Source organism: Piliocolobus tephrosceles, chromosome 4 (genome assembly GCF_002776525.5).
Source record: "Piliocolobus tephrosceles isolate RC106 chromosome 4, ASM277652v3, whole genome shotgun sequence".
Classification (NCBI taxonomy): domain Eukaryota; kingdom Metazoa; phylum Chordata; class Mammalia; order Primates; family Cercopithecidae; genus Piliocolobus; species Piliocolobus tephrosceles.
Genome location: NC_045437.1, coordinates 106,633,326 through 106,656,104, shown reverse-complemented (window position 1 = coordinate 106,656,104; position 22,779 = coordinate 106,633,326). Strand labels below are relative to the sequence as shown.

The 22,779-nt window shown below is 36.6% G+C and overlaps 2 protein-coding genes across 4 annotated transcripts in view; one reads left to right on the top strand and one right to left on the bottom strand.

Moving 5' to 3' along the window:
• Positions 1-22,779, bottom strand: part of MAN2A1 (mannosidase alpha class 2A member 1) — a 173,311-nt gene that overhangs the window by 15,853 nt on the left and 134,679 nt on the right. For all 3 annotated transcript variants that reach the window (XM_023212261.2, XM_023212260.2, XM_023212262.1), the window contains 3 exons: positions 11,970-12,103; positions 8,416-8,557; positions 5,732-5,865 (listed from right to left, as the gene is read on the bottom strand). In XM_023212261.2, the coding sequence (XP_023068029.1) occupies positions 5,732-5,865; positions 8,416-8,557; positions 11,970-12,103 (410 nt within the window). The remainder of the gene's footprint in view (positions 1-5,731; positions 5,866-8,415; positions 8,558-11,969; positions 12,104-22,779) is intronic.
• On the top strand, positions 13,858-14,241 carry LOC111542680 (cancer/testis antigen family 45 member A10-like). Its single transcript, XM_031935439.1, has one exon. It carries the CDS (start codon positions 13,858-13,860, stop codon positions 14,239-14,241), a length of 384 nt encoding a protein of 127 aa, XP_031791299.1.

Below are 22,779 nucleotides of genomic sequence, written 5' to 3'. Positions count from 1 at the left end.
ATTCAGAGAAAGCTCTGGCTTTGTTCTACACTCTTGGAGTAATTCCTCGCTACTCCAGTGAATAGCCAGAACACTTCCTGATTAATCTTCTATACCTCAGAAGCAATAACGTGCATATATACCAATCCTCCACATCAGATTAGGTCTTCCTAACCATTGGTATTTCCCCAAATTAACCACACAACAGAATGACTTGGGCTACCTTTAATCAACACAGACTCTTGGGTCCTATCCCAAATCTACAAAATCTTGAGAGGTGGGGTCCTGAAAATGCAAAGCTGAAAAGCCTCCCCAGGTAAATTTCATGGAGTCAGCCACACACTGCTCTGTGACCCTGTGCTGGGAACTGCCACCCCAGACATCCAACCTTATAGAGAAAACAGAGCTCCCTTTAGAATCAAAAGATAAGCTTTACCTTTTAACTACCTTTGCATTAAAAAAACAAGATTCGGTTTCAAAGACATTTTGACGGGCAGTCTTTTAAAAGGAAACAATGTCATGGATGTTAAGGACTTCAAGAATTTAAAAATTGTGTAGTTTACTATCCTTAGCAAGCTAAAGAAGTTTATAAAAGAGTTGTGATTCACTACCCTAAGAGCACCATGAACAAATAACACCGCCAGGTTGGAGAGGCAAAGTCTCACCCAGGGTTCCGCCATTCACGTACTTTCTTATCATATTTTACAGCAACAAGAGGCTCAACAAGATATTAACTGTTGAACCATCAATATTTAAATTAATCTCTACAAAGGTAACCTTTCCACTCTAAGTCACATGATAAACCCAAAGTTTTAAAAACATGTTTTCTACAGGAAAGTTTATGTGTTTAAGTTATAAATGAATCCCCCAGCCTTGTACTTAACTAATCTAGTACTATAAACCTTATTTAATTTCTTGTTGGTTGGAAGGCTTCAGATAGTATAAGTGTGGCTTTCTCTCTGCAGCCTGCCTGACATTAAAGAAAGTTTCTAGCACCTTCTGATCCAAACCACATAAAGTACAGCTCTTCCTCACTGGGTTCCAGCCCTTATTCTGTAAGTTGGAACTTCTTGCTAGACTCCTTGGTGCCCTTAATTAAGCTCACTTTGAGTTAAAGGATCCTTAAACATCAAAGGCTTCCACTTCATCTACATCAAATTCTGTTAAATTATGGTGAGATAGTAAGAGACCATTTTTAAAGTTACCTTTGTTTATTCAGTTTGACTTGAAACATGGTGGGAACTTAATAAGTCTGTTGAAGTAAATCTATTAATTTAATAAGCAAATGCAATATAAATAAACGAAACAAGAATACTAGAGAGGAAGGGTGGGGTAAAAAGACAAAGGAGATAAAATGAAGAATAATACATTGAATCATAACATTTAGAGGTAAATATCTGTAGCACAGGACTGAAGACTATGGGGCAAATTTGAAGATACACATTTTTGTAGGTCTGTATGGTATTAAAAAGTTTTTTTTTGTTTTTAAGCCAACTCTTTAATAAAAAATTCATACTAAAAAAGCAATCCTAAAAAACCCAAAACACATTTTTTGTTTTTTACCCAAGAAACTGGAAATTTGTGTCACCCTGGGCAGGCATTCAGTCCCAGCTGAGTTGTGGGTCTTAGTGGGATATGTCCTCAAGTTTAATGTAGATCTTCTGGTCACCTAAGTATTTACCCTTAAACCTCGTTGACCTCCCTCATGCTGTCACTTTTCTAAACCATATAAGCATTTAAGATTTTAATCTGATCTCTCCCAATTTCTTTTCCTTATATTTAAAGGTAAAACAACACAATTTTAACACTTGAACATTTCCAGGGTTCCTAGCTCAGTGCCTCATTAACCAACCAGTAGCAGGAAAGGGGTAAGGATAAACAGTCAAAGAAACAAATCCTAAAGCCATCAATGCCTGTTTTTAGTCCATTTTTCTGTTGCCATAACAGAATACCACAGACTGGATAATTTATCTATAAAAGAAATTTATTCAGCTCACAGTTATGGAGGCTGGGAAGTCCAAGAACATGGCACTGGCATCTGGTGAGGGCCTTCTTGCTGTGTTATCACATGGTGGAAAGGCAAGACAGTGCATGCAAGAGAGCTCATTTTTATAACAAAGCCACTGCTGCAATAACTAACCCATTCCCATGATATTCATTCATGAGGGCAGATCTCCCATGACCCAAAAGCCTCTCAAAGGTCCCACTCCCCACACTACCACAATGGTAGCCAAGTTTTCAACACATGAACTCTTGGGGGACACATTCAACCCTGGCAGTGCCAAAGAGATGATTCCTATTTTCCATTTATATTGGCCTTTGAGGATGATTAGCATAAATGGTGGTCAAACTTGTGCAGCCACAGTTCTCGTTGGACACCTGTACATATCACACAGTGGATATCATCCAAGTCCTTGTTTTTACTGACTCTCTGCAGAATTCTCTGAGGACAGGACTTACTTCCACTTAGCTCGGGATTATTTCCATAAGGCTCTGTCATGCTCAGGGCTTCCCATTAAAATCTCTTCCTATTCAGGAAGTATCCCCCCTCTTCAATTCTCACCATCATTATTTTAGATATTAGAGTCTGAGTTGAAATTAAGAATGCTTTCTAGATAATTCAAGTTACATGGTATTAACTTTCCTCAATTAAGTGTCTTTTTAATTATTTTCACTAGACATTAAAATGTATTCTCTCTTCTCTAGTTCATTTCTTATTTAAAAGAAACCATTAATTGAAGACCCAAAAACCATACTTGAGTAAAAGAAAAATTTAATCAATATAAAAATATTATATTAAATTTAAATCAATTACTACCCAAGGAGTTCTGAATGGGAATAAATAAATTATTTCACTTCTAAGTCAAAGCTTTATTGATTTGATGTGAAAATTTTTATTGTTGTAGTTAACAGAAGTTTTGTAGATTAGTGTCAATATAAAGTCATATAAACCAGAAACTTTTTCAGGAAGAGCAAAAGACAGTAGTTGTCAGCACTCAGACAATGATTTTCCTAGGCAGATTTAGTCCTTAAAACTAGGCTATCTTGTCAGTAATTGATTTAAAACATGAGTCTCAAGAATGGTATGGCTCTTGACATCTAAAGTGGATACTAATTCTTTTTTCTAAGATATTCTAAATACTGGAAGAATTTTTGCTTTAATTAGCTGTTGCCATTTAATTCAATCAACTAGTATTTTATTTAAAGTATGTCTACCACATATAAGGACATATGAAAATGAAGGCAACAAGTTCCTGGAATCTAGTAGGGCGAATGGAACATGCATATGAAGACAAGGTAATCAGCAGAAATCGCAGTAAATACAGCGGCAAAATGTGCTCTAACAGTTCATTCATCTATGCATTTGGATATTCATTCATATGACATATATTTAGCATGTCCTCTGCCAGGAACAATCCTAGAAGCAGAGAAAGGCACAATTCCCACTCTCATGGAGTTTATGGTCCAAAGGAGGGAAAAAGACATAGATCAAATAATCAGACACTTGCAGGAAGGTGAGATGCACAGTTTGGAGGCAGCATAGGGTAAGGGTTTTAATCTGGTCCAGACGCAGGTGATGAAGTAAGCACTAATCGAACTATCACCAAGAGTCCCGAAGGCAGAGGATAACAGGCCGTGTGCAAAAGTGCTGTGGGGAGGAGGGGATGGAAAGTACTTGGGACTTAAAAGAAACCAGTGGGCCTAAAGCAGACACAGTAAAAGGCATGCCAATGCCTAGGGGACATGCGGGGCCCATAACATAACGGGCTCTGGAGGCCATGGTAAGAAATTTTGACTTTTATACTGATAGCAATGAGAAGATATCAGAGGGTTCAACAGGAAGCGATAAAGTTAGACTTGGCTTTGAAAACAAAAACAAAAACAAAAAACATTCTGCCTTCTGGGTGGTTAAGAACAGACATATGGCAGAAAGAGAACAGGGTGGATGTGTATAGGCTAGACCCAGGAAATACAGGAAGTTAGTTTAGATTAGGGTGGTGGAAGTAAAGATTATAAATTTTAAATATTCAGGCAATGAGATAGATAGGTGATGTCAATTACTCTGTGAGAAAAGGCTGATGGGAAGAAGCGTCTATCAGGCAGAACTCATGTCTGTCTTGGAGTTGGATGGACGGTGGTTGCTGTTGACTGGGGGGAACACTGGAAATGGGTCAGGTTTGGGAGGGAAGAGAGATGATGAGTGTTTTGGATATGTCAAGCTTGAGGTGTCCTTATAAACAGGCAGGAAGCAATTAGATAAATGAATCTGGAGGTCAGAGACAAGCCTAAGTTGGAGATATATATTAGTGGCTTCTACCTGTGTGGAGGATGCAAACAAAACCAGGGGAGTAAAAGAGATAGCCAAGGTATAGCATAAAAAATAAGAAAAGGAGGCGGCCAGGGGCCATGCTTTGAGAGCTCTAAGATTTAATGGCTGAGTAGAGAACTAATAGAGAGATAAAGAACTGCCAGAGAGGTGGGAGGAAAACCAAGCTGCACAGATCCATACAAGCCCTGGCAAGGCAGTATTTTACAGAGTGACAATGGCCAGTGTCAAATACTGCTGAAAGGTGAAGTAAGATGACAAAAGTCAATATCCACTGGATCTACTGACATCGTAAAGAGCTCTTTCATAATATGATGGAGGCTAAAGCCAGAATGAAACAAATTGAATGTGAGAAGGAAGTGATGAAATAAACTCATCTCATAAACTCTGGCTCAATCGGGTAGGAGAGAGAGGATAGTAGCTTACAGGAAATGGAAGTAAGAGTCTGAAGGAAGGCTGCATTCCATTTCTATTTTTAACAGAAGAAAACAAAGAGTGTTCAAAAGCTAACAGAAAGAATCTCCCAGGAAGTGTTGGATATGAGGAGCAAGGGAGAAAGAGAGAGAGAATGAATAGTAAAAGGATGCTGAGGTGGTTGAAGAGAATAAGTTCCAAGGACAAGTGGTGGGACCTGCCTAGGATGATGGATGGTAAAGTCTCTTTTTAATGTATCAGGAGGAAAGTCGGGAAGGGTGGGAGTAGATGTTAGGTAACTGGAACAGAGAGAGCCCTGTATAATGGCTGTTCTCTCTATAAAGTGAAAGGTGCAGTCACTGGCTGAAAAGAGTAGAAAAGACTTGCAATGGTCCGTGCAGAAAGGAGAATAGAGCAAAAAGAAAAAGCCCATGTTCAGGGTGCGTGATAACTCATGGAGAACTCTGAAGATAACTTTACCTGAACAAGCATATCGTCAGGTCATTCAGGTCCAGCTGGGCTTGTGCCAGACCATTCAACACAGAATACTAGATTTTTGCTTTGAGGAATAAAAATCAAACATGGAAAACCTACATATAAATACATTTTCAACTGAAGAGTCTAAGACTAGAATAAGTACACTAACATTTCAAATAAATTTTACTAAGATTTCAAATAAAGTTTACCAAATTTAATCTCCTAAGTATATGACTAAGTTCTATTCTGTAACTTTTATTTAGCTCAATTTTTCAATTATTTCTTTCAAAATAATTTCAGAAATATTTACCCAAGCTTGATTTCCTGTCATTATTTTTTATCTACATAATAAGCAAATATAAAAAATAGAAAGACCTAAGTACAAACCTTACATATTTACAACTGAAGTTCTCTTTCTGTGAATGTGGGCCACATCTACTATAAAGAAATCTCAATATTGGAAATGATTCAAAAAATTTTAAAAGCGGAAAGTCATAATTTCAGTATCAGATCATGCTAGTTATTTTTTCATACCGTATTAACTGCACTTCTTTTTTCTAGTAGTATTCGAAATAGATTAGCTGTAATCTTGTTATCCTGGACACCTTGCTCAAGGCCACGATTATCATCTTGCATGAGTCTTCGATCCATGATAACTTCAATCTGACCTGATATGCAAACAAACAAACAAGCAAAACTGACCAGAGTTATTTAATACTGACATTCATTGAGCATCACTTAAGTAGAAGCCATGATGTCTTGCTCTAAATTTCCCCTCTAGTCAAGGAGGTGGATTTATACAACCCACTACACCATGGGCTTTCTCTTGATAATAGCTCAAAGTAGCTCCTGCAAATTCAAAAAACAGAAGAGTATTTCTGTGTTTCTTTGGTAATGTTTCACAATATCTGATAAGAAATTTAAAAATGAGACAGGCCAGATCAAAATTTAAATGAAAATTTTTTTCCAAAACATTAATGTAAACAGTAAATTAAGTTCTCCAAAACTTTTAGTAGCACCATTTGGAATCAAAAATGCTTATGAGGTTTATTAGGAAATGTACATCACACAGAGAGTAGTAAAATACACACAGATGGGTAGGTCTAAAAAAGGTTTACAAATAAAATTTAGGTTACTTGATATGAAGCAGGTCTCTGAAGAAGCCCTAGAATGTGGACGCACTCATGATATACTCTCTTGCTTCTCTGACATTGTGTTAGTGGCAGCACCACTGTCCTGCCTTCTGGCTTAAAAGGGGTCATACCTGGTTCCTTCATTTGCTATGCAATATTTCCATATTTCCTCTAGCTCAAGTTTTGGAAGCTAATCATTACGAGATTAAAAAATAAAAAAAAACAACTAGAGCCGTATACACACACACACACACACATATACACACACACACACATATATATACATACATATATATATACATACACTTAAGCTAATCCTCAAATAAGACTTAGAAAACTGAAGTTATATACTTAAAAATACATGCATATTCATTCATATCCATTACTATATTAAATGATCATTTGGTACAAAAGGGAAATAGCAAACACAAAAGACTAACAATTACTAGTATTACATAGTCATACCAACTCTGTTTAGCTTCTTTCTTCTGAGTTTATGTATCTAGTACCTAAAATTACCAGAGATGAGTAGAAATCTCATTGTCACTACCTTCATAATTTAAAAGACAACTGTCCAAGATTTAGTCCCTAGGCTCAGGGATTAAATTGGGTGTGAAGTGACAAGCTGTAGATAGGTATGACTGGTATATCACACCTATTCAATTTGGCATATCAACCTCTTGGTAATTTCTAACTCTTCTCCTGTCTCCAAATGTTGGTACATATAACATGTGAGTGGCACTTAGTGATTTCCTGGATTGTACTCAAATTGCTTTAATTCAAATACTAAGGTATTTGGTGGCTATAGCAGAAACAGAGGAACTTTATTTCTTAGCTTGTCTTTACCAGGAAGTGAGATAATGCTGCTTTGTTCATCACAGCTTGAGTCTTACTGTCTAGTCCTCTATTGAGGGCACAGCTTCGAGAATTCAAGGCAGTGTTTAAAAATGGGTGGCTCAAGAGTCATGTATGGCACAAAAATGTTTTATGTTTTGTCAACATAGTGTTTTTTTAACAAATTATATCAATATTTTTCAGATTGAACAACTTCACAGAAAATTCCAGACTTCTGGACTCTTCTTCAAAAATTGAATTTAGCAACACTGGGCCCCTAACCACACAGCAACAATGCTGCCCCACTGCACACCGGGAACATGCTCTTCAGTTTGCTCAAGTCTCTAACCCTCCCTACTGGATCTCTGATGTGGAGTCATTACTATTTTCATAACCGAATTCATGTTTTTATGGCATGAGTTTACATGATCTTATCTAATGAAGGCCACAAAGAAAAATGAGAAGTAGCAGTTTTTGTGTGTGTGTGTAAGTTACAGAATGCATGTATACGCCTTATGTAAAAAGTGGGCTTGTGTCAAAGGACACACTAGGCATGTGCACTCACTTATCTGGCTCCTTCAGACATTTATCTCTACGAACTCTTAGAATGTAAGAAAGAAGACCAATGATACCATGTATGATAACCAAGTAAAAATATGTATTATAAAAGATCAAAGTCTCTCAATAGAAAGACTTGCAAAAATTAATCAGTGTCTATTGACTATTTTCTCTCACTTCCTATGCATCACTTTTTCTCTTTTGGAATCCTTAAAGCCATATCTCTTTATCCCCATATCTCTGTAATTTCTACTCCCTTCCTTCTTTCAGGTGGTAGCAGAATAGAAAGACTATGATTCACAGAAGGACCTAAGTTTGAACCACGACTTCTCAACTTTGCAAACGTAGGCAACTTATCTAAACCTCCGAATCTGAGCTTCCACATCCATTAAATCATGATGATGATAGAGACTTCTGCAAAGTAAACACTATTACGAGAAGCAAATTATCTTTAAAAAGAAATCTTGACATGGAATTTTAGGTCTCCTGTTCTTCATCTGAAGATTTAGGAGATTCATCTTTTTATGTTGTTCTCACAAAACCCAAACTTAATAGTCTGGTTGTTGAAAGAAAAAAGCTGAAAAGAAGACAGGGAGGTTTTAACTAGAGGTTATACCATATCTGACCAACAGGAAAAGTATACACTTGGAACTGAAACCTTTCAGAGTGAAAAAGAGTGTAAGTAATACATACCACTATTCAAACTTGAAACCCCTAAAGACTGAGCAGAGAGCAGTGTCAAACGATGTTTGGCATCCTGGATATAGGCCATTGTGGTCATGGGATAGACATTTGCTTGAAGAGGCAATTTGCTCAGTGTCATTCTAGGTTGAATCTATAAAACACAACAATTCCATCTACAAAAAGTGATATTTACATATACTCTTTTAAAAACTGGAGGACAGGTGATTTTTCTTTCTAAGAGCTTTAAGACGAAGCTTCCTTTTTTGTTCAATGGAAGAAATAATTTAAAAATTAAAGCATTATTTAAAACAATATAAAGAAAAACCACAAGGATATTAGAAAACAATTTTTAGGTGGGAAAGGTAGAACTCGCCCAGATTTTTAAAATAGGCATTCCTATTTAAATTCAGAACAAAAATGCTTAAAAGTCTTCTAACTCTCCAATATTTGCATAAAACAAATTATAAAAGTATTAAGTATTCATTTCTCATCTAAATCTAACATACTGCTTTTGTAATGAATGCTAAGTATAATGGCTCTCTATCACCTTTCAAGAAATATCTCTTATTATTCTTGAATTGGTTTTAATAAATACCACAGATCTCCACACCAAATCTTCTAAGATACTACATTATAATCAAATGCATATTTATATTTAAAAACCATTCAGTGCTTACTCTTTTTGATTAGTTTCAATGTAGATAGTTCCAAATTCCAATTCCTTGTAGCCTAGTACCTGAATGTTCGAAATATGACTCTATTTTTTGAGAAAGACTGTCAGTAACCCCAAAGCCCATCTGGGTCACAGTGACTGACTCTAAGCTCAGAACCCTGTTATCAGTGAATCTTAATGATACCACATAAAAATGCCATCTCCTCATTTAAACTCATTAAAGTGAGACATAAAAGTGAAGAAAAGAAGAGGTACAAAGTTACCATAATAGTTAACATGTATTAAGTGTCCATTAATGAAAGGCATGGTCCTGAGTATTTCACAAATCTATCTTTAATCTTCCCAACAACCCTGCAATGTCTCCCTCAAATTACTGGCTGTACTAAGTTGAATAATGCCTCCCTCTCTCAAATTCCTGTCCACCCACAACCTGTGAATGTGATCTTATTTTGAAATAGAGCCTCTGCAGAAACAGATGAGGTCATTCTGGATTATGTTGGGACCTAACCTAACGACTGGCATCTTTACAAGAGGGAAATTTGGACACAGACAGACAGATACAACAGGCATAGGGAGAACTCTATATGACAAAAGAGGTAGAGATGGGAGTGATGCATACACAAACCAAGGAATGCCAAGCATAGGCAACCACTAGAAGCTGGGATAGGGCAAGGAAGGATATTTCCCTATAGCCTTTGGAGGGAATATGGCCCTGCCAATACCTTGATGTTAGAAATCTAGTCTCCAGAACTGTGAAAGAATAAAGTTTTGTTGTTTTACATGATTCCGTTTGTATGGCAGCCTTGGGAAATTAATAAACTGATAAAGCTACAACTGTAAAATGTTTAAAGAAAAAAAAAAGTAAACCTACCTTAAAAGAACTCTGTATTTCTCCTTTCCAAACCAAATTAACTTGTATAAGTGAACTTATTTTTAAAAATGTAAAACTATCACAATTGTGTTGTTCCTACCCCCACTCCTCACTGGTGGAGCTAGATATCTAGTTTTGCCCAAGTACTACTATATCCAAAGCTTAAAAAACAGCCAATTTTAAAAGCAGAAATATTACAGACTTAAAAGTAATATTTTCTTTTTTAGTCAAACGTTCCATCCTCAAAAAGAAAATTCACATTTTTAGTTATTCGGTTTTACTAAGTTCCTCATTCATGTCTACACCCACAAATACAAATAACTGGTTTTGTATGATTTTAAAAGACTCCCTTTTGTATATAAAAAAAACGAATCACCATAAAGTTGAGATTTTATTTGGAATCCAAATGGCTGTAGTCGAATTAACATGCTAGTTCAGAAACGATGCTGAAACTTTTATGTTTTGGAAAAAGTTTAAATTTAACTTTTGCAGGAAATCGTAGAAGAGAAAATTATTAAAATCTTTTTCACCCACCCCCAGTTGAAAATCAAAGTAAAAGTGTTTATTGTAAAATTATTTCTATTCACAGCCAGAAATTTCTAAAACATGTTTTAAAAACATGCTTATGGTTTTAATGGTATTTCAAAGATATGTTATCAAACACATACCCTCAGAAAACAGAGATTTAGGTAACAATCAAAAGTGCCCTATTAAATTGGAGAATTGACAATCTGATAAGACTGTATAAATCAACTTCCTTACTACAGTTTGAAACTATTTCATGAAAATTTTGATTAAATATATATCTGTCCATTTCTAAACAGATATACCTATGTATATGTATACATGTGTGTCTGTGTACGTATAATGGTATACACAAACACACATAAAGACAGAGGAAGAGTTTTCCTGAAATTTACAACAGCCCATTATTAGATCATACATTAAATCAATATATAAGGAATAAACTTAATAGGTATGAATCAAGTCCTTATGAGGAAAACTGACATAGACTTTGTATCCCCACACAAATCTCATCTTGAATTGTAATCCCCAGGTCTTGAGAAAGAGACCTGGTGGACGGAGACTGGATCATGGGGGTGGTTTCCCCCATGCTGTTCGTTTGATAGCGAGGGAGATCTCATGAGATCTGATGGTTTTGTAAATGGTAGTTCCCCTGGGCTTTTCTCTCTTGCCTGCAGCCATGTAAGACTTATCTGCTTCCCCTTCCACTATGACTGTAAGTTCCCCAGTCATACAGTACTGTGAGTCAATTAAACCTCTTTCCTTTATAAATTACCCAGTCTCGGGTATTTCTTTATAGCAGTGTGAGAATGGACTAATACAAAAACAGATCAGGCACAGTGGCTCATGCCCATAATGCCAGCACTTTGAAAGGCTGAGGTGGGCAGATCACTTGAGTCCAAGAGTTCGAGACCAGCCTGCCAGCATGGTGAAACCCTGTCTCTACTAAAAATACAAAAATTAGCTGGGTCTAGTGGTGTGTGCCTGTAGTGTCAGCTACTTGGGAGGCTAAGGCAGGAGAGTCGCTTGAACTTGGGAGTCAGAGGCTACAGTGAGCCAAGATCGTGCCACTAAACTCCAGCCTGGGCAACACAGCAAGACTCTGTCTCAAAAAAGAAAAAAAAAAAAAAAAGTAAAAAAAAAAAATCCCAAAAAGTATAATAATCCATCAATCCCTAATTATGTTTCCTTTCTGGTAGACAGATTCATATATATATTTTTAGCATCAAGATATTTAACATTCATAGTGGTCACCAAATCTACCCTTTGAACAAATAAATCCTTACAAAAAGATGTTCTTAAAAAAATGGTCTCCCAAATATTTGTTCTAATTGTAGAACCCGCAATTATCTATCAAAATTCAGTTTTATTTTAGAAATAATTTGCAACTTTAGGTATACTTTGTCAAAGGATCCAAAATTAACTGGGGCATTATTACATATAAGAATCATACACCAATACAACCATCACTTAAACATTTTAAAGGAAAATTACCTGGTATCCATTTAGGTCAGTATAAAATCTATTTTGGCTTTTTATATCAGAAGAAATTTTCATTGCAATCTCACGGTTATATACTTTTCGAATGTCCACAATATTGGAAACTTCCACAGACTGTCCTTCTAGTCCTAAAAAAAAATATATGTATATATGTATACACATATATAGATAGATAGATAGATAGATAGATAGATATAGATATAGATATAGATATAGAACTCCTTCCAAAGTTACATACATTTTCTTGTTTTCTACTTCCTGTCTTAACATCTCTCATATAATAAATGCTATGACAATTTAACTTTTCTTTTTAAAAACTATCAGAAGGTAGATAGCATTTATTCAGGGGGGCATATTATTCAACTAAAGAATGAAGCAGCTGGGATGAGAAAAATGTAGATGATGTATAACATGTAAATGTCTCTCTGAGTTCTAGAGGGGAAACAGGACATGAAATGAAAAAAGGGCTGCCCAGTTACAAGCCAGTCCACTTCTCACCTGCACCACCATTCCCCAAAAGATCCATTCTAGCCTACTTTTTCACCATTTTCTCCTTACAGACCAGACGTTATGAGCCAGTAAAGTTTACATTCTGCTGGTTCAAGTGACAGTGTATTATTGCTAGGAAAAGAGACAGGAGATCCAATGAGATGGTTTATGGCCGAAAGTGGTATTAAAATATTAGTATTTGTGGACTATAATCTGGAAAGCTCTTCAGAAGTTAATTTTAGTTGAGTTTAGTATCTCTTACGACCCCTTGTTATGAAATGATCCATTTTGTCCTTTGTTATATAAAGCAGAGGACAGCTTTAAAAAGTCCCTAACATATCAAACATTCGTTTGGATAAGCCTGAAGTGTTTACTACTCTCTGTCATTCTACTTTAATTGTATCTTCAGGTCCTCAGTGAGGCCTTGGGTCAATTTCATAGATGGAGAGAGAAGTTAAGAGGAAATCCAACACACTTAATAAAGATCAAGGGTGTATGAGATAAAAAGGGATGAATTAATGGCATTTGCAGTGACCTGGATGAGACTGGAGACTACTATTCTAAGTGAAGTAACTCAGGAATGGAAAACCAAACATTGTATGTTCTCAACGATATGTGAGAGCTAAGCTATGAGGATGCAAAGGCATAAGAATGATACCAAGGGCTTTGGGGACTTGGGAGGAAGGGTTGGAGGGGGGCAAGGGATAAAAGACTACAAACAGAGTGCAGTGTATACTGCTCAGGTGATGGGTGCACCAAAATCTCAAAAATCACCACTAAAGAACTTACTAATGTAACCAAATACCACCTGTACCCCAATAACCTATGGAAAAATTTTTTAAAAAGGGTGTGTGAGAGAGATTACAGGACCTTCTAAAGAGAGCAATTAGGAAAGTGGTCATAAGAAGAAAGAGTGACGTTATTCTATTTAATAAAGCTGAAGCTTTCTGAGGTTCAGAAAGGAAAAAAGGGAAAATGCGGAAGGGAGGAAAGGGGTAAGGAAGACTTTTTTCTAGGAGCCAAGAAGAATCCCCAGAGCTTAACAGAAGGAGATAGCAAAGAGTTACAGAAAGTAAGTTTAACTCTGTGAGGTTTGTGGGAAAGAATGTAAATGCAGGCTACATGGTTCTCCGGGCTGGCACCCACGGTCCTACTGAACACAAGGCTTCTCTTTGGGACTCTGGCGCACCACACAGGTTCCCAGTGCTCCCAGTGTTTGGCTGGGGCAGGGCACGCCATGGCAGGCAGTTTCCCTTCCATTCCCCTTGGGCCACACTGGATCGGTCCTTCTGGAAACAATGACTGATAAAGCAGAGAAGGTTGCTGTAGAACCTGAAAACGTGTTTAAATGTCATAGGGAATCGAGAGTCCTTCATCTCAAAAAAGGCAGAAGATGGCCCTGTTCTTAAGGAAACAAAGAGCAGGAGACAGCCTTATTGGATACTCTACCATGTCCAAGGAAAATAAGCTTATGGCAGGAGATGGTATTCCACTAAGCCAATTGGATTCTTGGTTTGATGACTTCAGTGGTTTCAGCAAAGATGGGCTGATGCAGAAACCTGGTAGAAATGCACCTGTAGGAGGAATCATTACCAGGAATTTCTCTGGAGACGACCTAAAAGTCACAGAAATACTCCTTTTTCCAAAAAGCCAAGAAGAAATTAATGTTGATATAAAATGTCAATTAGTGAAGGAAATTCGACACTTTGGACGAAAATATGAAATACTCTTCAAATTGCTTGAAGGACTGCAAGGACCTATGGAAGTCAAGAAATGATTTTTTGAATCCATCATCAAGGAAGCCGCAAGATTTATGAGGCGAGACTTAATTCAGCACCTTGAGAAGAAACTGGAACAAATGATTTCTGGCTACTTGTTCAAGAAGGATCATCTTAACCCCAAATGCATAATCTTGTTAATTATTGAGGAGAAAAAAAGGATCAGATTGCTGTTTTCTAGAATGGAGCAGGATATTGCTGAAGCCTTTTAGCATGTGTTAGTGAATAAAATGGACTTCCAGAAGCTAAGACATTTCTGTTAAAAAAAAAAAAGAATGTAAATGTAGTTAGTGTAAGCACCATAGATTTATCTGAAAAGTACAATGGAAATTCTAAAATATAAATAACAATCTAGTGATAAACAACACTTAAATGGGCTGAAGCCTCTAGGAACAGAATCTTCAGAATGCTCACTGAATTTCTTTCTGGTATATACTGCTCTTCCAACTCAAATGGAGCTAACTTCAGTTTCTTACTACATTCATAAAACTATTATGAGTATCATCTCCATGGGTGAGGAAATGTGGAATGTCCTTTATTTAAAAAAAAAAAAAAAAAGAGAGAGAGAGAGAGACAGAGCCTCATTATGTTGCTCAGGCTGGCCTCCAATGCCTGGGCTCAAGCAATCTTCCCACCTCAGCCTCCTGAGTAACTGGGACTACAGGCATGTGCCACTGCACCCAGCTGATGCCTTTTTTTTTTTTTTAATGGCCATAGTCTGAACCACTAACCTCTCTGCCAGTGACCTACGTATGTACATTTCCTGATGACAGTTATTACAAGGACTTGCAAAGACAGATAACCCAAATATCTCCACCACTATTGAGAAGTTGAAAAAAAATCACATATATAATTGATGATAAATAACAGCATCTTCTATGACCTAGGAAATGCATTACTCTAAATGCAAACCCTCTTTTCAGTATGCTTACATTAACCAAAATAGTTTTGTAAAGCCAAAATGAAATGTATATGGAATTTTAATAATAACAGATAAGCATCTACAAATGAACCAAAAACATCTAAAACACAAAATGTAGCACCAAGCATGATAGTATTCATGTAACACTAGGGAGCATGGCTGATGATGAGAAGTAAACTCTAATTTACTAAAAGCATCCATTGGGTTTTTAGTATACTGTTTTATGTTTTCTTCTCTCTAGATTAGATATTTTCTCAAAGAGCAACAGAATACATGAAATGAAATGAAGCCTTAACAAAAGAGAACATCATTAATTTTAATTCATGTACCTCCAGAAAGCATTTATAAAAGAACATGCTTCAAGGAAAAAATAATAATTTCACATTTCATAAAGTATTTCTGTTGAGAAAATCATCTTTCTCAAGCTCAGTATTATACTTAGATCCTGTTGTGGCAACAAACACTTAAAGCTCTTTAAAAGGAACTTTATGTCCATTCACAATTCAGCAAGATACCAATTTAAAGTTTGTATCAGGACAGACTTTTAAAATAAGATTAAACTTAGCATGCTTATTATGAACAAGCCAAACAAAACCTGTAATGGTCATAAAAACAAGGAGGTGTCCCTGAGTTCTCAATGATAATTTGTTATTTTTTTAAAGAACAGTATATGTGAGAGAGTGAAAGGACTGCCAACTGTTTCTATTCTGTGTCAGTAATTCCCTAAGTTATACCCTTCCCAAAGAGGCTCATGCAATGGAAGGGAGAATATCCTGGGAAGCAGGAATGTAAACCAGCAGTATCCAGTGGTCTGTTTTACCCGTGCACCACATGGCAGCAAAATTTTTTTTTTTTTTTTTTACTAAAGTAGCTCCACCTGGGCATGAATGGCCAGGGCTTTCTAAGTCCCTCTGGTTTTTCTTCAACACTTTACAAGATTAGTCACTAGAGAAAGAAACGAGTGATGCCATTCCCAGGTTTCAACAAAGAAATATGTGCCTTCTTGCTGCTAATTCTCTCCTCCTTGGAAGAGAGAATGGAGGTGTTTATCCTTATTCACATAGGCAACGCGAGGTAGAACAGAGCCAGTTCACAGGTGAAAAGTGGTAATAAAAAGACCAAAAAGAGTCTTTCAGAAGGTTCCACTACATCAGAATGTTCTATAGATGGTGTAGATTCCAGTCTCACCCCCAGAGCTAGGATTTTGTTTGTTTGTTTGTTTTTTATCTCCCTACAGAATGTCAGCTTCTCATAAATACAGACTGTCTTATACACCATCTTTGCATTACAGTTCTTAACAACATTTGGGGTACATGGTAAGTACTGAATCACTGTTAGACAGAAATAGCTAAGATATGAAAGCCTGTCCTTTATCATGCAGGAGTTAGCTGACATGGGAGGAAAGCAAACTGGGCTATGGATAAAGTTTAAGTAGTTGGAAAGATAAGAGAATAAGAACTTTCATTTTACATACATGTTACATGCATGTTAGAATGCAAGTTCCTTAAGGCTAAAGACCATGTCTTATTTATCTTCATGTTCCCAGCACGTAGACATGTATAATAAATGTATGCTGAGTGAAGGGTGGCAGCTATGTGGCAATGACAGGAGCCAAGAGTTACTGATGCTTACTATGTACCATATGTTTACTACAAGCTTTATATATGACTCCTTTCGTCCTGACCCTAAGCCAAGGAAGAAATCACTTTCCCAAGGACAAGACTGGCAGAACCAGGACTACACCACTACATCATCATGCCTCACTGGCAGACCAATGATTGAAGAAGGCTCAAGTTACTCTGGAACCAAGGACTGGGAGAGCCCTTGTAGTGAGTAGAGAGAAGACCTCCAGATTTCGTTTTGTTTTGTTTTTAAGAGGAGAGGGCACTGAACTGAAATCTGATATCTTCCAAGAGCTATTTGAGTGAAATAAGGCACAAGAGGCTTCCAGACCCCAAAAACTCTTTAAAACAACCCAAAACTCTCTTTCAAAATGGCATGCTCATCTTAGAAGCCAAGAAAGTAATACGTATTTAATATTAAACACAGATACTCTAGTGCACAGCAGTTCCTCCCCACTGTACTTAGCTGAGATGCACAAAATGGTGAGCCCAGGAGGCATGCACCAGCATGTTCACTGCATACTGGCGCTAGGAACACAGGGAAATGAATAAATAAAATCACATACGCCCATGTTATGGAATGCTGTGTCACAAATGAAAAGAATGAGGTAACTGTCTCTCTTGGCAGAGAAACATCAGAAGAAAAAAGCTAAATGTAGCATTTGTATAGCATGATAAACTATGCTGAAAATCGACACAAACACAATACTATACTTTTCTCCAGTTTTAAGACCGTGTGGTGCATGTATGCTTGCACATATATCTGAATTCCTCTCCTGAGGAGTGGATGGAGACAGACACAGATGCCAGAGGAATTTTACTTTATATCTGTAATGTGTGGAATTTGTCAGAAGAGTAGTACACATATATATTACTTATACCTGTATTTATAAAATAATATTAAGCATTTTTAGAATATTTTCTGAGACAGCAAGAAAAAATAAAACCAAGTAGATCACCATCAGGAGGCTGGGCCATACCACAGCTTTAGGAGGACAGAACACTCAAGCTTACAGGGTTTTAGCACCACTCTCAAAATGATGTTGCTCTTCTCAGAGCCTTCCCCCACTGGGTGGATCAGAGAGAGAGAACAGAAAACAAAAGGCATCACCCTCTTAACTGTTGCTCAGCACCAGTCTAAGGAAACCAAAGGGGGTGCTCCCTGGTGTGGGGCGAGAAAAACTGGAGGGCAAGCCTGACACATGCCATGCCTGAAATATGAGTAGAGGAAACATCCAGGAGGGTGTAAGGACTCCAAGAAATGCAAATGGAAACCCTGGAGTCATAGCTCTGAGCGACAACTAATGACAGCCTTTGGAGAATCCCAGGCTTTTACTTCCTCTGTACCACCAACTCTCTCAGATCCTTCACCAATTTATCTGGAGCCACCTAATTCAACCCTGAACTGCAGAATCTCAGAGTTAGCTCAACCCTCTCCACCTCTCCAGATCATCTTATTCTAGCTATTTTGAAATGCAAAATATACTTTTCCAAGGAATATACTCATAAATCACACACCACTCTCGCCACACTCAACCAGTTATAGGAGTGAGAGGCAACAACTTGGGAAAAAGGACAAAAAAGAACCTCACTCATATCCCAGCAAAGTCCAGTATCTTATCAGTGGCACCTAATGTGATTAGGACAACTCATTACATCAAGAGGGACAATAGCAAATGGCCCACGGTCGGTCACCTAGGAAAAAGACAAGTGATGGCAAGAATCCTAAGAGACATATTTAACTCTGCAAATAAAAGTCTAACTGAAATTTAACATGGCTATCAAATCACATAAAATAAATCTCCAAAATACCCATCTAAGATTCAAAGAAATGTCTGAGTGTCTTAAAAATACTGACTCTCAGGCAAGGGAACCTTGCTATCAATCTGATTGTTGTGCTCCTCTCCTTTCCTCCAATCTGTGTCTGAGCAGAGAAGATGACAGAATCATCACTTTGTTGCAGAAGTAGGATAATAATAGCTATCATAAAAAACCAGGGCTTCTGATTTTGAATATTCCCTCTTCGATTTGGGAAACATTTTGTTTTGTATTTTAATCATCAAAAATATAAAACTACCTTTGCTATTATGCACTTACTTTAGTGATGTTTTTGTAAACTTTATCCAACTTAGCTTAAAGCTCAAGCTTATGGTTACTAATTAACATTTACTGCTTAATTCGTAAGTATGCTTTTATGAAATTCTCACAACAACGATAAACTGAGTAAGTCAACATCTAAATGTTTCTAAAAAGAAAATATGATCGTGACCACATTTTTAAAAAACTGTACTTATATCTGAAAGTACCAAAATAAAAATGGTAATAATTTCCACTATTGAATGGCCGTTTTTTCCATGTTGACTCACTCAATTTACCATTCATTACAAGATCTAATTTATCCTCTGAGTCACTGCTGATTTCTGGGTCTGTAAATGTTCATATTGATTATTTCTCCACAATGAAAATTTTAACATCTGCTTTCACGAATACAAATTTTAGTAAATTTCATTCTAAGTCACAAATTTAAGAAAATGATGATATACTGCTTTGTGCCATTCATAAAACACTACTAGATAAACAGCTACTATTACTTATCGATCACTTATGAGTTAGGCACTAGTGTACCTATTTTATGCTTTTCATTTCAATAATTCTCACAAAAATGTCAAAAACTAAATCTGTAATAGGAAAAGCATGGCATTCTGATCACATGAATTGCAAATGTTGGGTAAAGATTACACCAATAAACTATGATATGCTTGAAGAAGACGTAGTAACTGAAAAACATATAACAAAACTGAAAGGCGTTTTGTTTTTTTTTTAAGCATTAATGTTATGAAACAACATAATTTTTTGGAAGCTCTGTTTTGGAGGGATCATAACACTGACATCAGTTTTAACCTCAAAATAAATAAAATAAATAAGGTCTAACTAAAACACTCCCCTAGGAGGTGAATAAAATAGCTCACAACATTGGAGTTTTTTGGCGCCTTCCCTGTGACCCAGGCTTGGGCTGGTCTAAGACAGAGGAGAGAAGCTGGCTGAACTAACAATGATATTTGATCTGCACATCTGTGGTACGGGCAGTTACTCTGAACTCACCTATTTCCTGTTTTCCCAAACATGCTCCTTTCTAAGGCTCCTTTAGGCAGGAAAAGACTCCTCACAATGATCTGCCTCCATGACAGATGTTTCTTTCTTTTCCACCACTCTATTTCTTCTCCCAACTTACAATAAATAAATAAATAAATAAACAAACAAACAAACAAAAAAAAAAAAAACAAGCAGCAGCATCTCTCTCACCGTTTAGTGGGTACTGAACAAAGACAGTTCAACATATTGGTGTCTGACTAGACTTCAATGACCAAGTAACAAATATTTCTGCAAAACACGTGGTTTCCAATTGCTTGCTTTCAACAAAATTGAAAGCGTACCTAATCAGGTTGTCAGGCAGTAGGACTTTAAAAATAATTGATTAAAATTAATGTTTGACGACAGGTCAGTGACTTTCGGCATCTAACCCAGGAGTTCAAAGTACTGAACGATATTCCTATAACAAAACTCCTTCCATTACCAGTTACTTATTTACGTGAATAACTTCCCTTTGCACTGATATTTACAAAAACAAAAATTAAAAATAAAATCATATATCATTCTAGCAATGAGTGACATTCATCAATGGACACATTATCCATTAGGAATAAAAAAGGTACAACCCACTGAGAAAAATGTTTGCATTAAAATTTATAAAATACAATTATTAAAATAGGAACATATTTATGTTTTTTGACCAACTGCATGCCAATAATTTTTATATCTCAATCCAGAAGAAATAAAATACTTAAAGCCTTATAACAGACTTTTAAAACTGTACATATAAATACACACACACACACATAATTTTTGTTTCAGAGAAGTAATGAAAGACTGACCAATAACAAGGCTCTGAACCACAAAAATACTATATTAAGATAAAATTCTGTGGAGAAATAGAATGCAATTATAAGGAGAAAATAATGACGTGAAGTTTCTAACAGCTGAAGAAAAAGCTAGTGCAGGCTTTTAAAAAACACATGATTTAGTACCATTGCCCATCGGATATGCTTATTTTTAAAAGTTACCATGTACAATACCCCAAAATAACATCCTTTAATTATTTAAATGTATAAAGAAAAACCACAAGTCAATTAAACAATATATAAGGGACAAAGAGTTCTTTAAATCCTTAGAGTAGGTTTCTAAACAACCTTATTTCACACATTGTGATATTCTTTTCCTCCTTTCTGCCTTTCATGTGACATTTTCTAAGACCTAGCCTCTCAATGACTCATTTCCTTCATTAAATCCTCCCCAATTCCCCCAATCCGTAATGACCATGCTTTGTCTTATAACACTCAACCATCTAACCCATCTGGCTCACTCACTCTTGTAAGTAGATACAACATTCACGATGGGTAAGGTTCCTTGTATATTCACTCAGTGAATACCCCCAACATCCTCTGAAGCTGATTTTACTACTGTCAACATTTCAGGATGATAAACCAAAGCCAGACTGGCAGTAACCTGTGCAAGGTCAAACAGCTGCTAAGTGGCAGAGCTGGGATGGGTCGCGGAATAAAACACAAAAGAACTGTCTCTGGAGTCTCAACTGTGAACCATTACAAATCTCCTATGTTTCCCATCCCTGTGCCCTGAACCTGAGTTCAGTGCAACCCACCTTTGTAGGGGATGATGCTTCCTTGCTAAGGAGTTACGGCTTCAACAATCAGCTGCTCTCAAACAGCCCCAAAGATAACCTCTGGGTTCTGAATCTGTGTAACCAGAATGTGCTTACAGTCCCTTAAAATAACCTTCTCTTTCATGCCTGTAGGGAATAATCAGATTCAACACATAGCTATTTATTTCAATTTTTAAAAGTTCCAATTAACAGGGAAAAAAATCCTTAGCAGTCAATTGCATATTACGATATTCCAAAAATGTTTTAATTACCTAAGCCTGCCTAGCTATAACTTACTTAATGCTTTTTACTTTTAAATCAAACTAAATATGGAATATAGCTCTGGAAAAAAATGAGAGACTGATTGCAAACCACCTTAATGTCCTCATGAATCTTTTTATGGAAATAAAAAGAACTTCAGTGAAGTTCTGAGACCTTGTTTACAAGTGGGGCAGACACCAGGGATGGAAGCCCCAGATTCAAGCGTCCTTAGAAGATGAATTTTATCACTTCTTGGCCTTTTGGCTAAGATCAAGTATAGAAGATGAATTTAGAAGCAGGGAGTCAGGCAAAAGAGATTTTATGTGAAACTAAGTTGTATGAAGACTCTTTGATGGTTACACCTAATTGAACATCTACTTTTTTTTATAGATTAAGAAACTAAGTCCCTAAGAAATGAAAGGACAAACCCATACTCCTCTGGTTTGCTTAGAGGCAAAACTAAGGATTTGGGTCTCTAAATCCCAATGTGATTCCTTATGAGAGGGGTCTTCAAAAGTTTCATGGAAAATGCATATCATGAAAAAACTACGCATGGATTTCATCAAAATAAACTCATACTTACTTGTTATAACATGTCTGAACAGGATCTAGTTTGAGGCACTAACAAGGGTGAGACTTCGGTTTGAAAAGAGCCCCTATCAGAGCAATATAAATTATGCTAAAATTTAAACAAGAACAAACATCAAATTTATGGTGAAGCTTGGATGGAAGTATGGTGAAATCACTGATGCTTTATGAAAAGTTTATGGGGACAATGGTCCCAGAAAATCAGCAATTTACAAAACAGATAAATTGTCTTGGGAAGGGATGAGACAATGTTGAAGATGAAGACTACACCAATTTTCAAGAAAAAAATTAAGTCTGCTTTCCTGCTCTAATTGAAGAGAACTGACAATTAGCAGCTTATACAATTCTGACTGAAAAATTAAAGTTGAGGAAACTTTCTACTCAATGGGTGCCAAAACCACCGTGCCCAGATCAGCTGCAGACAAGA

Coding starts and splice junctions, on each gene's coding strand:
- LOC111542680 (XM_031935439.1), top strand. CDS start 13,858: ATGGCCCTGTTCTTAAGGAAACAAAGAGCAGGAGACAGCCTTATTGGA.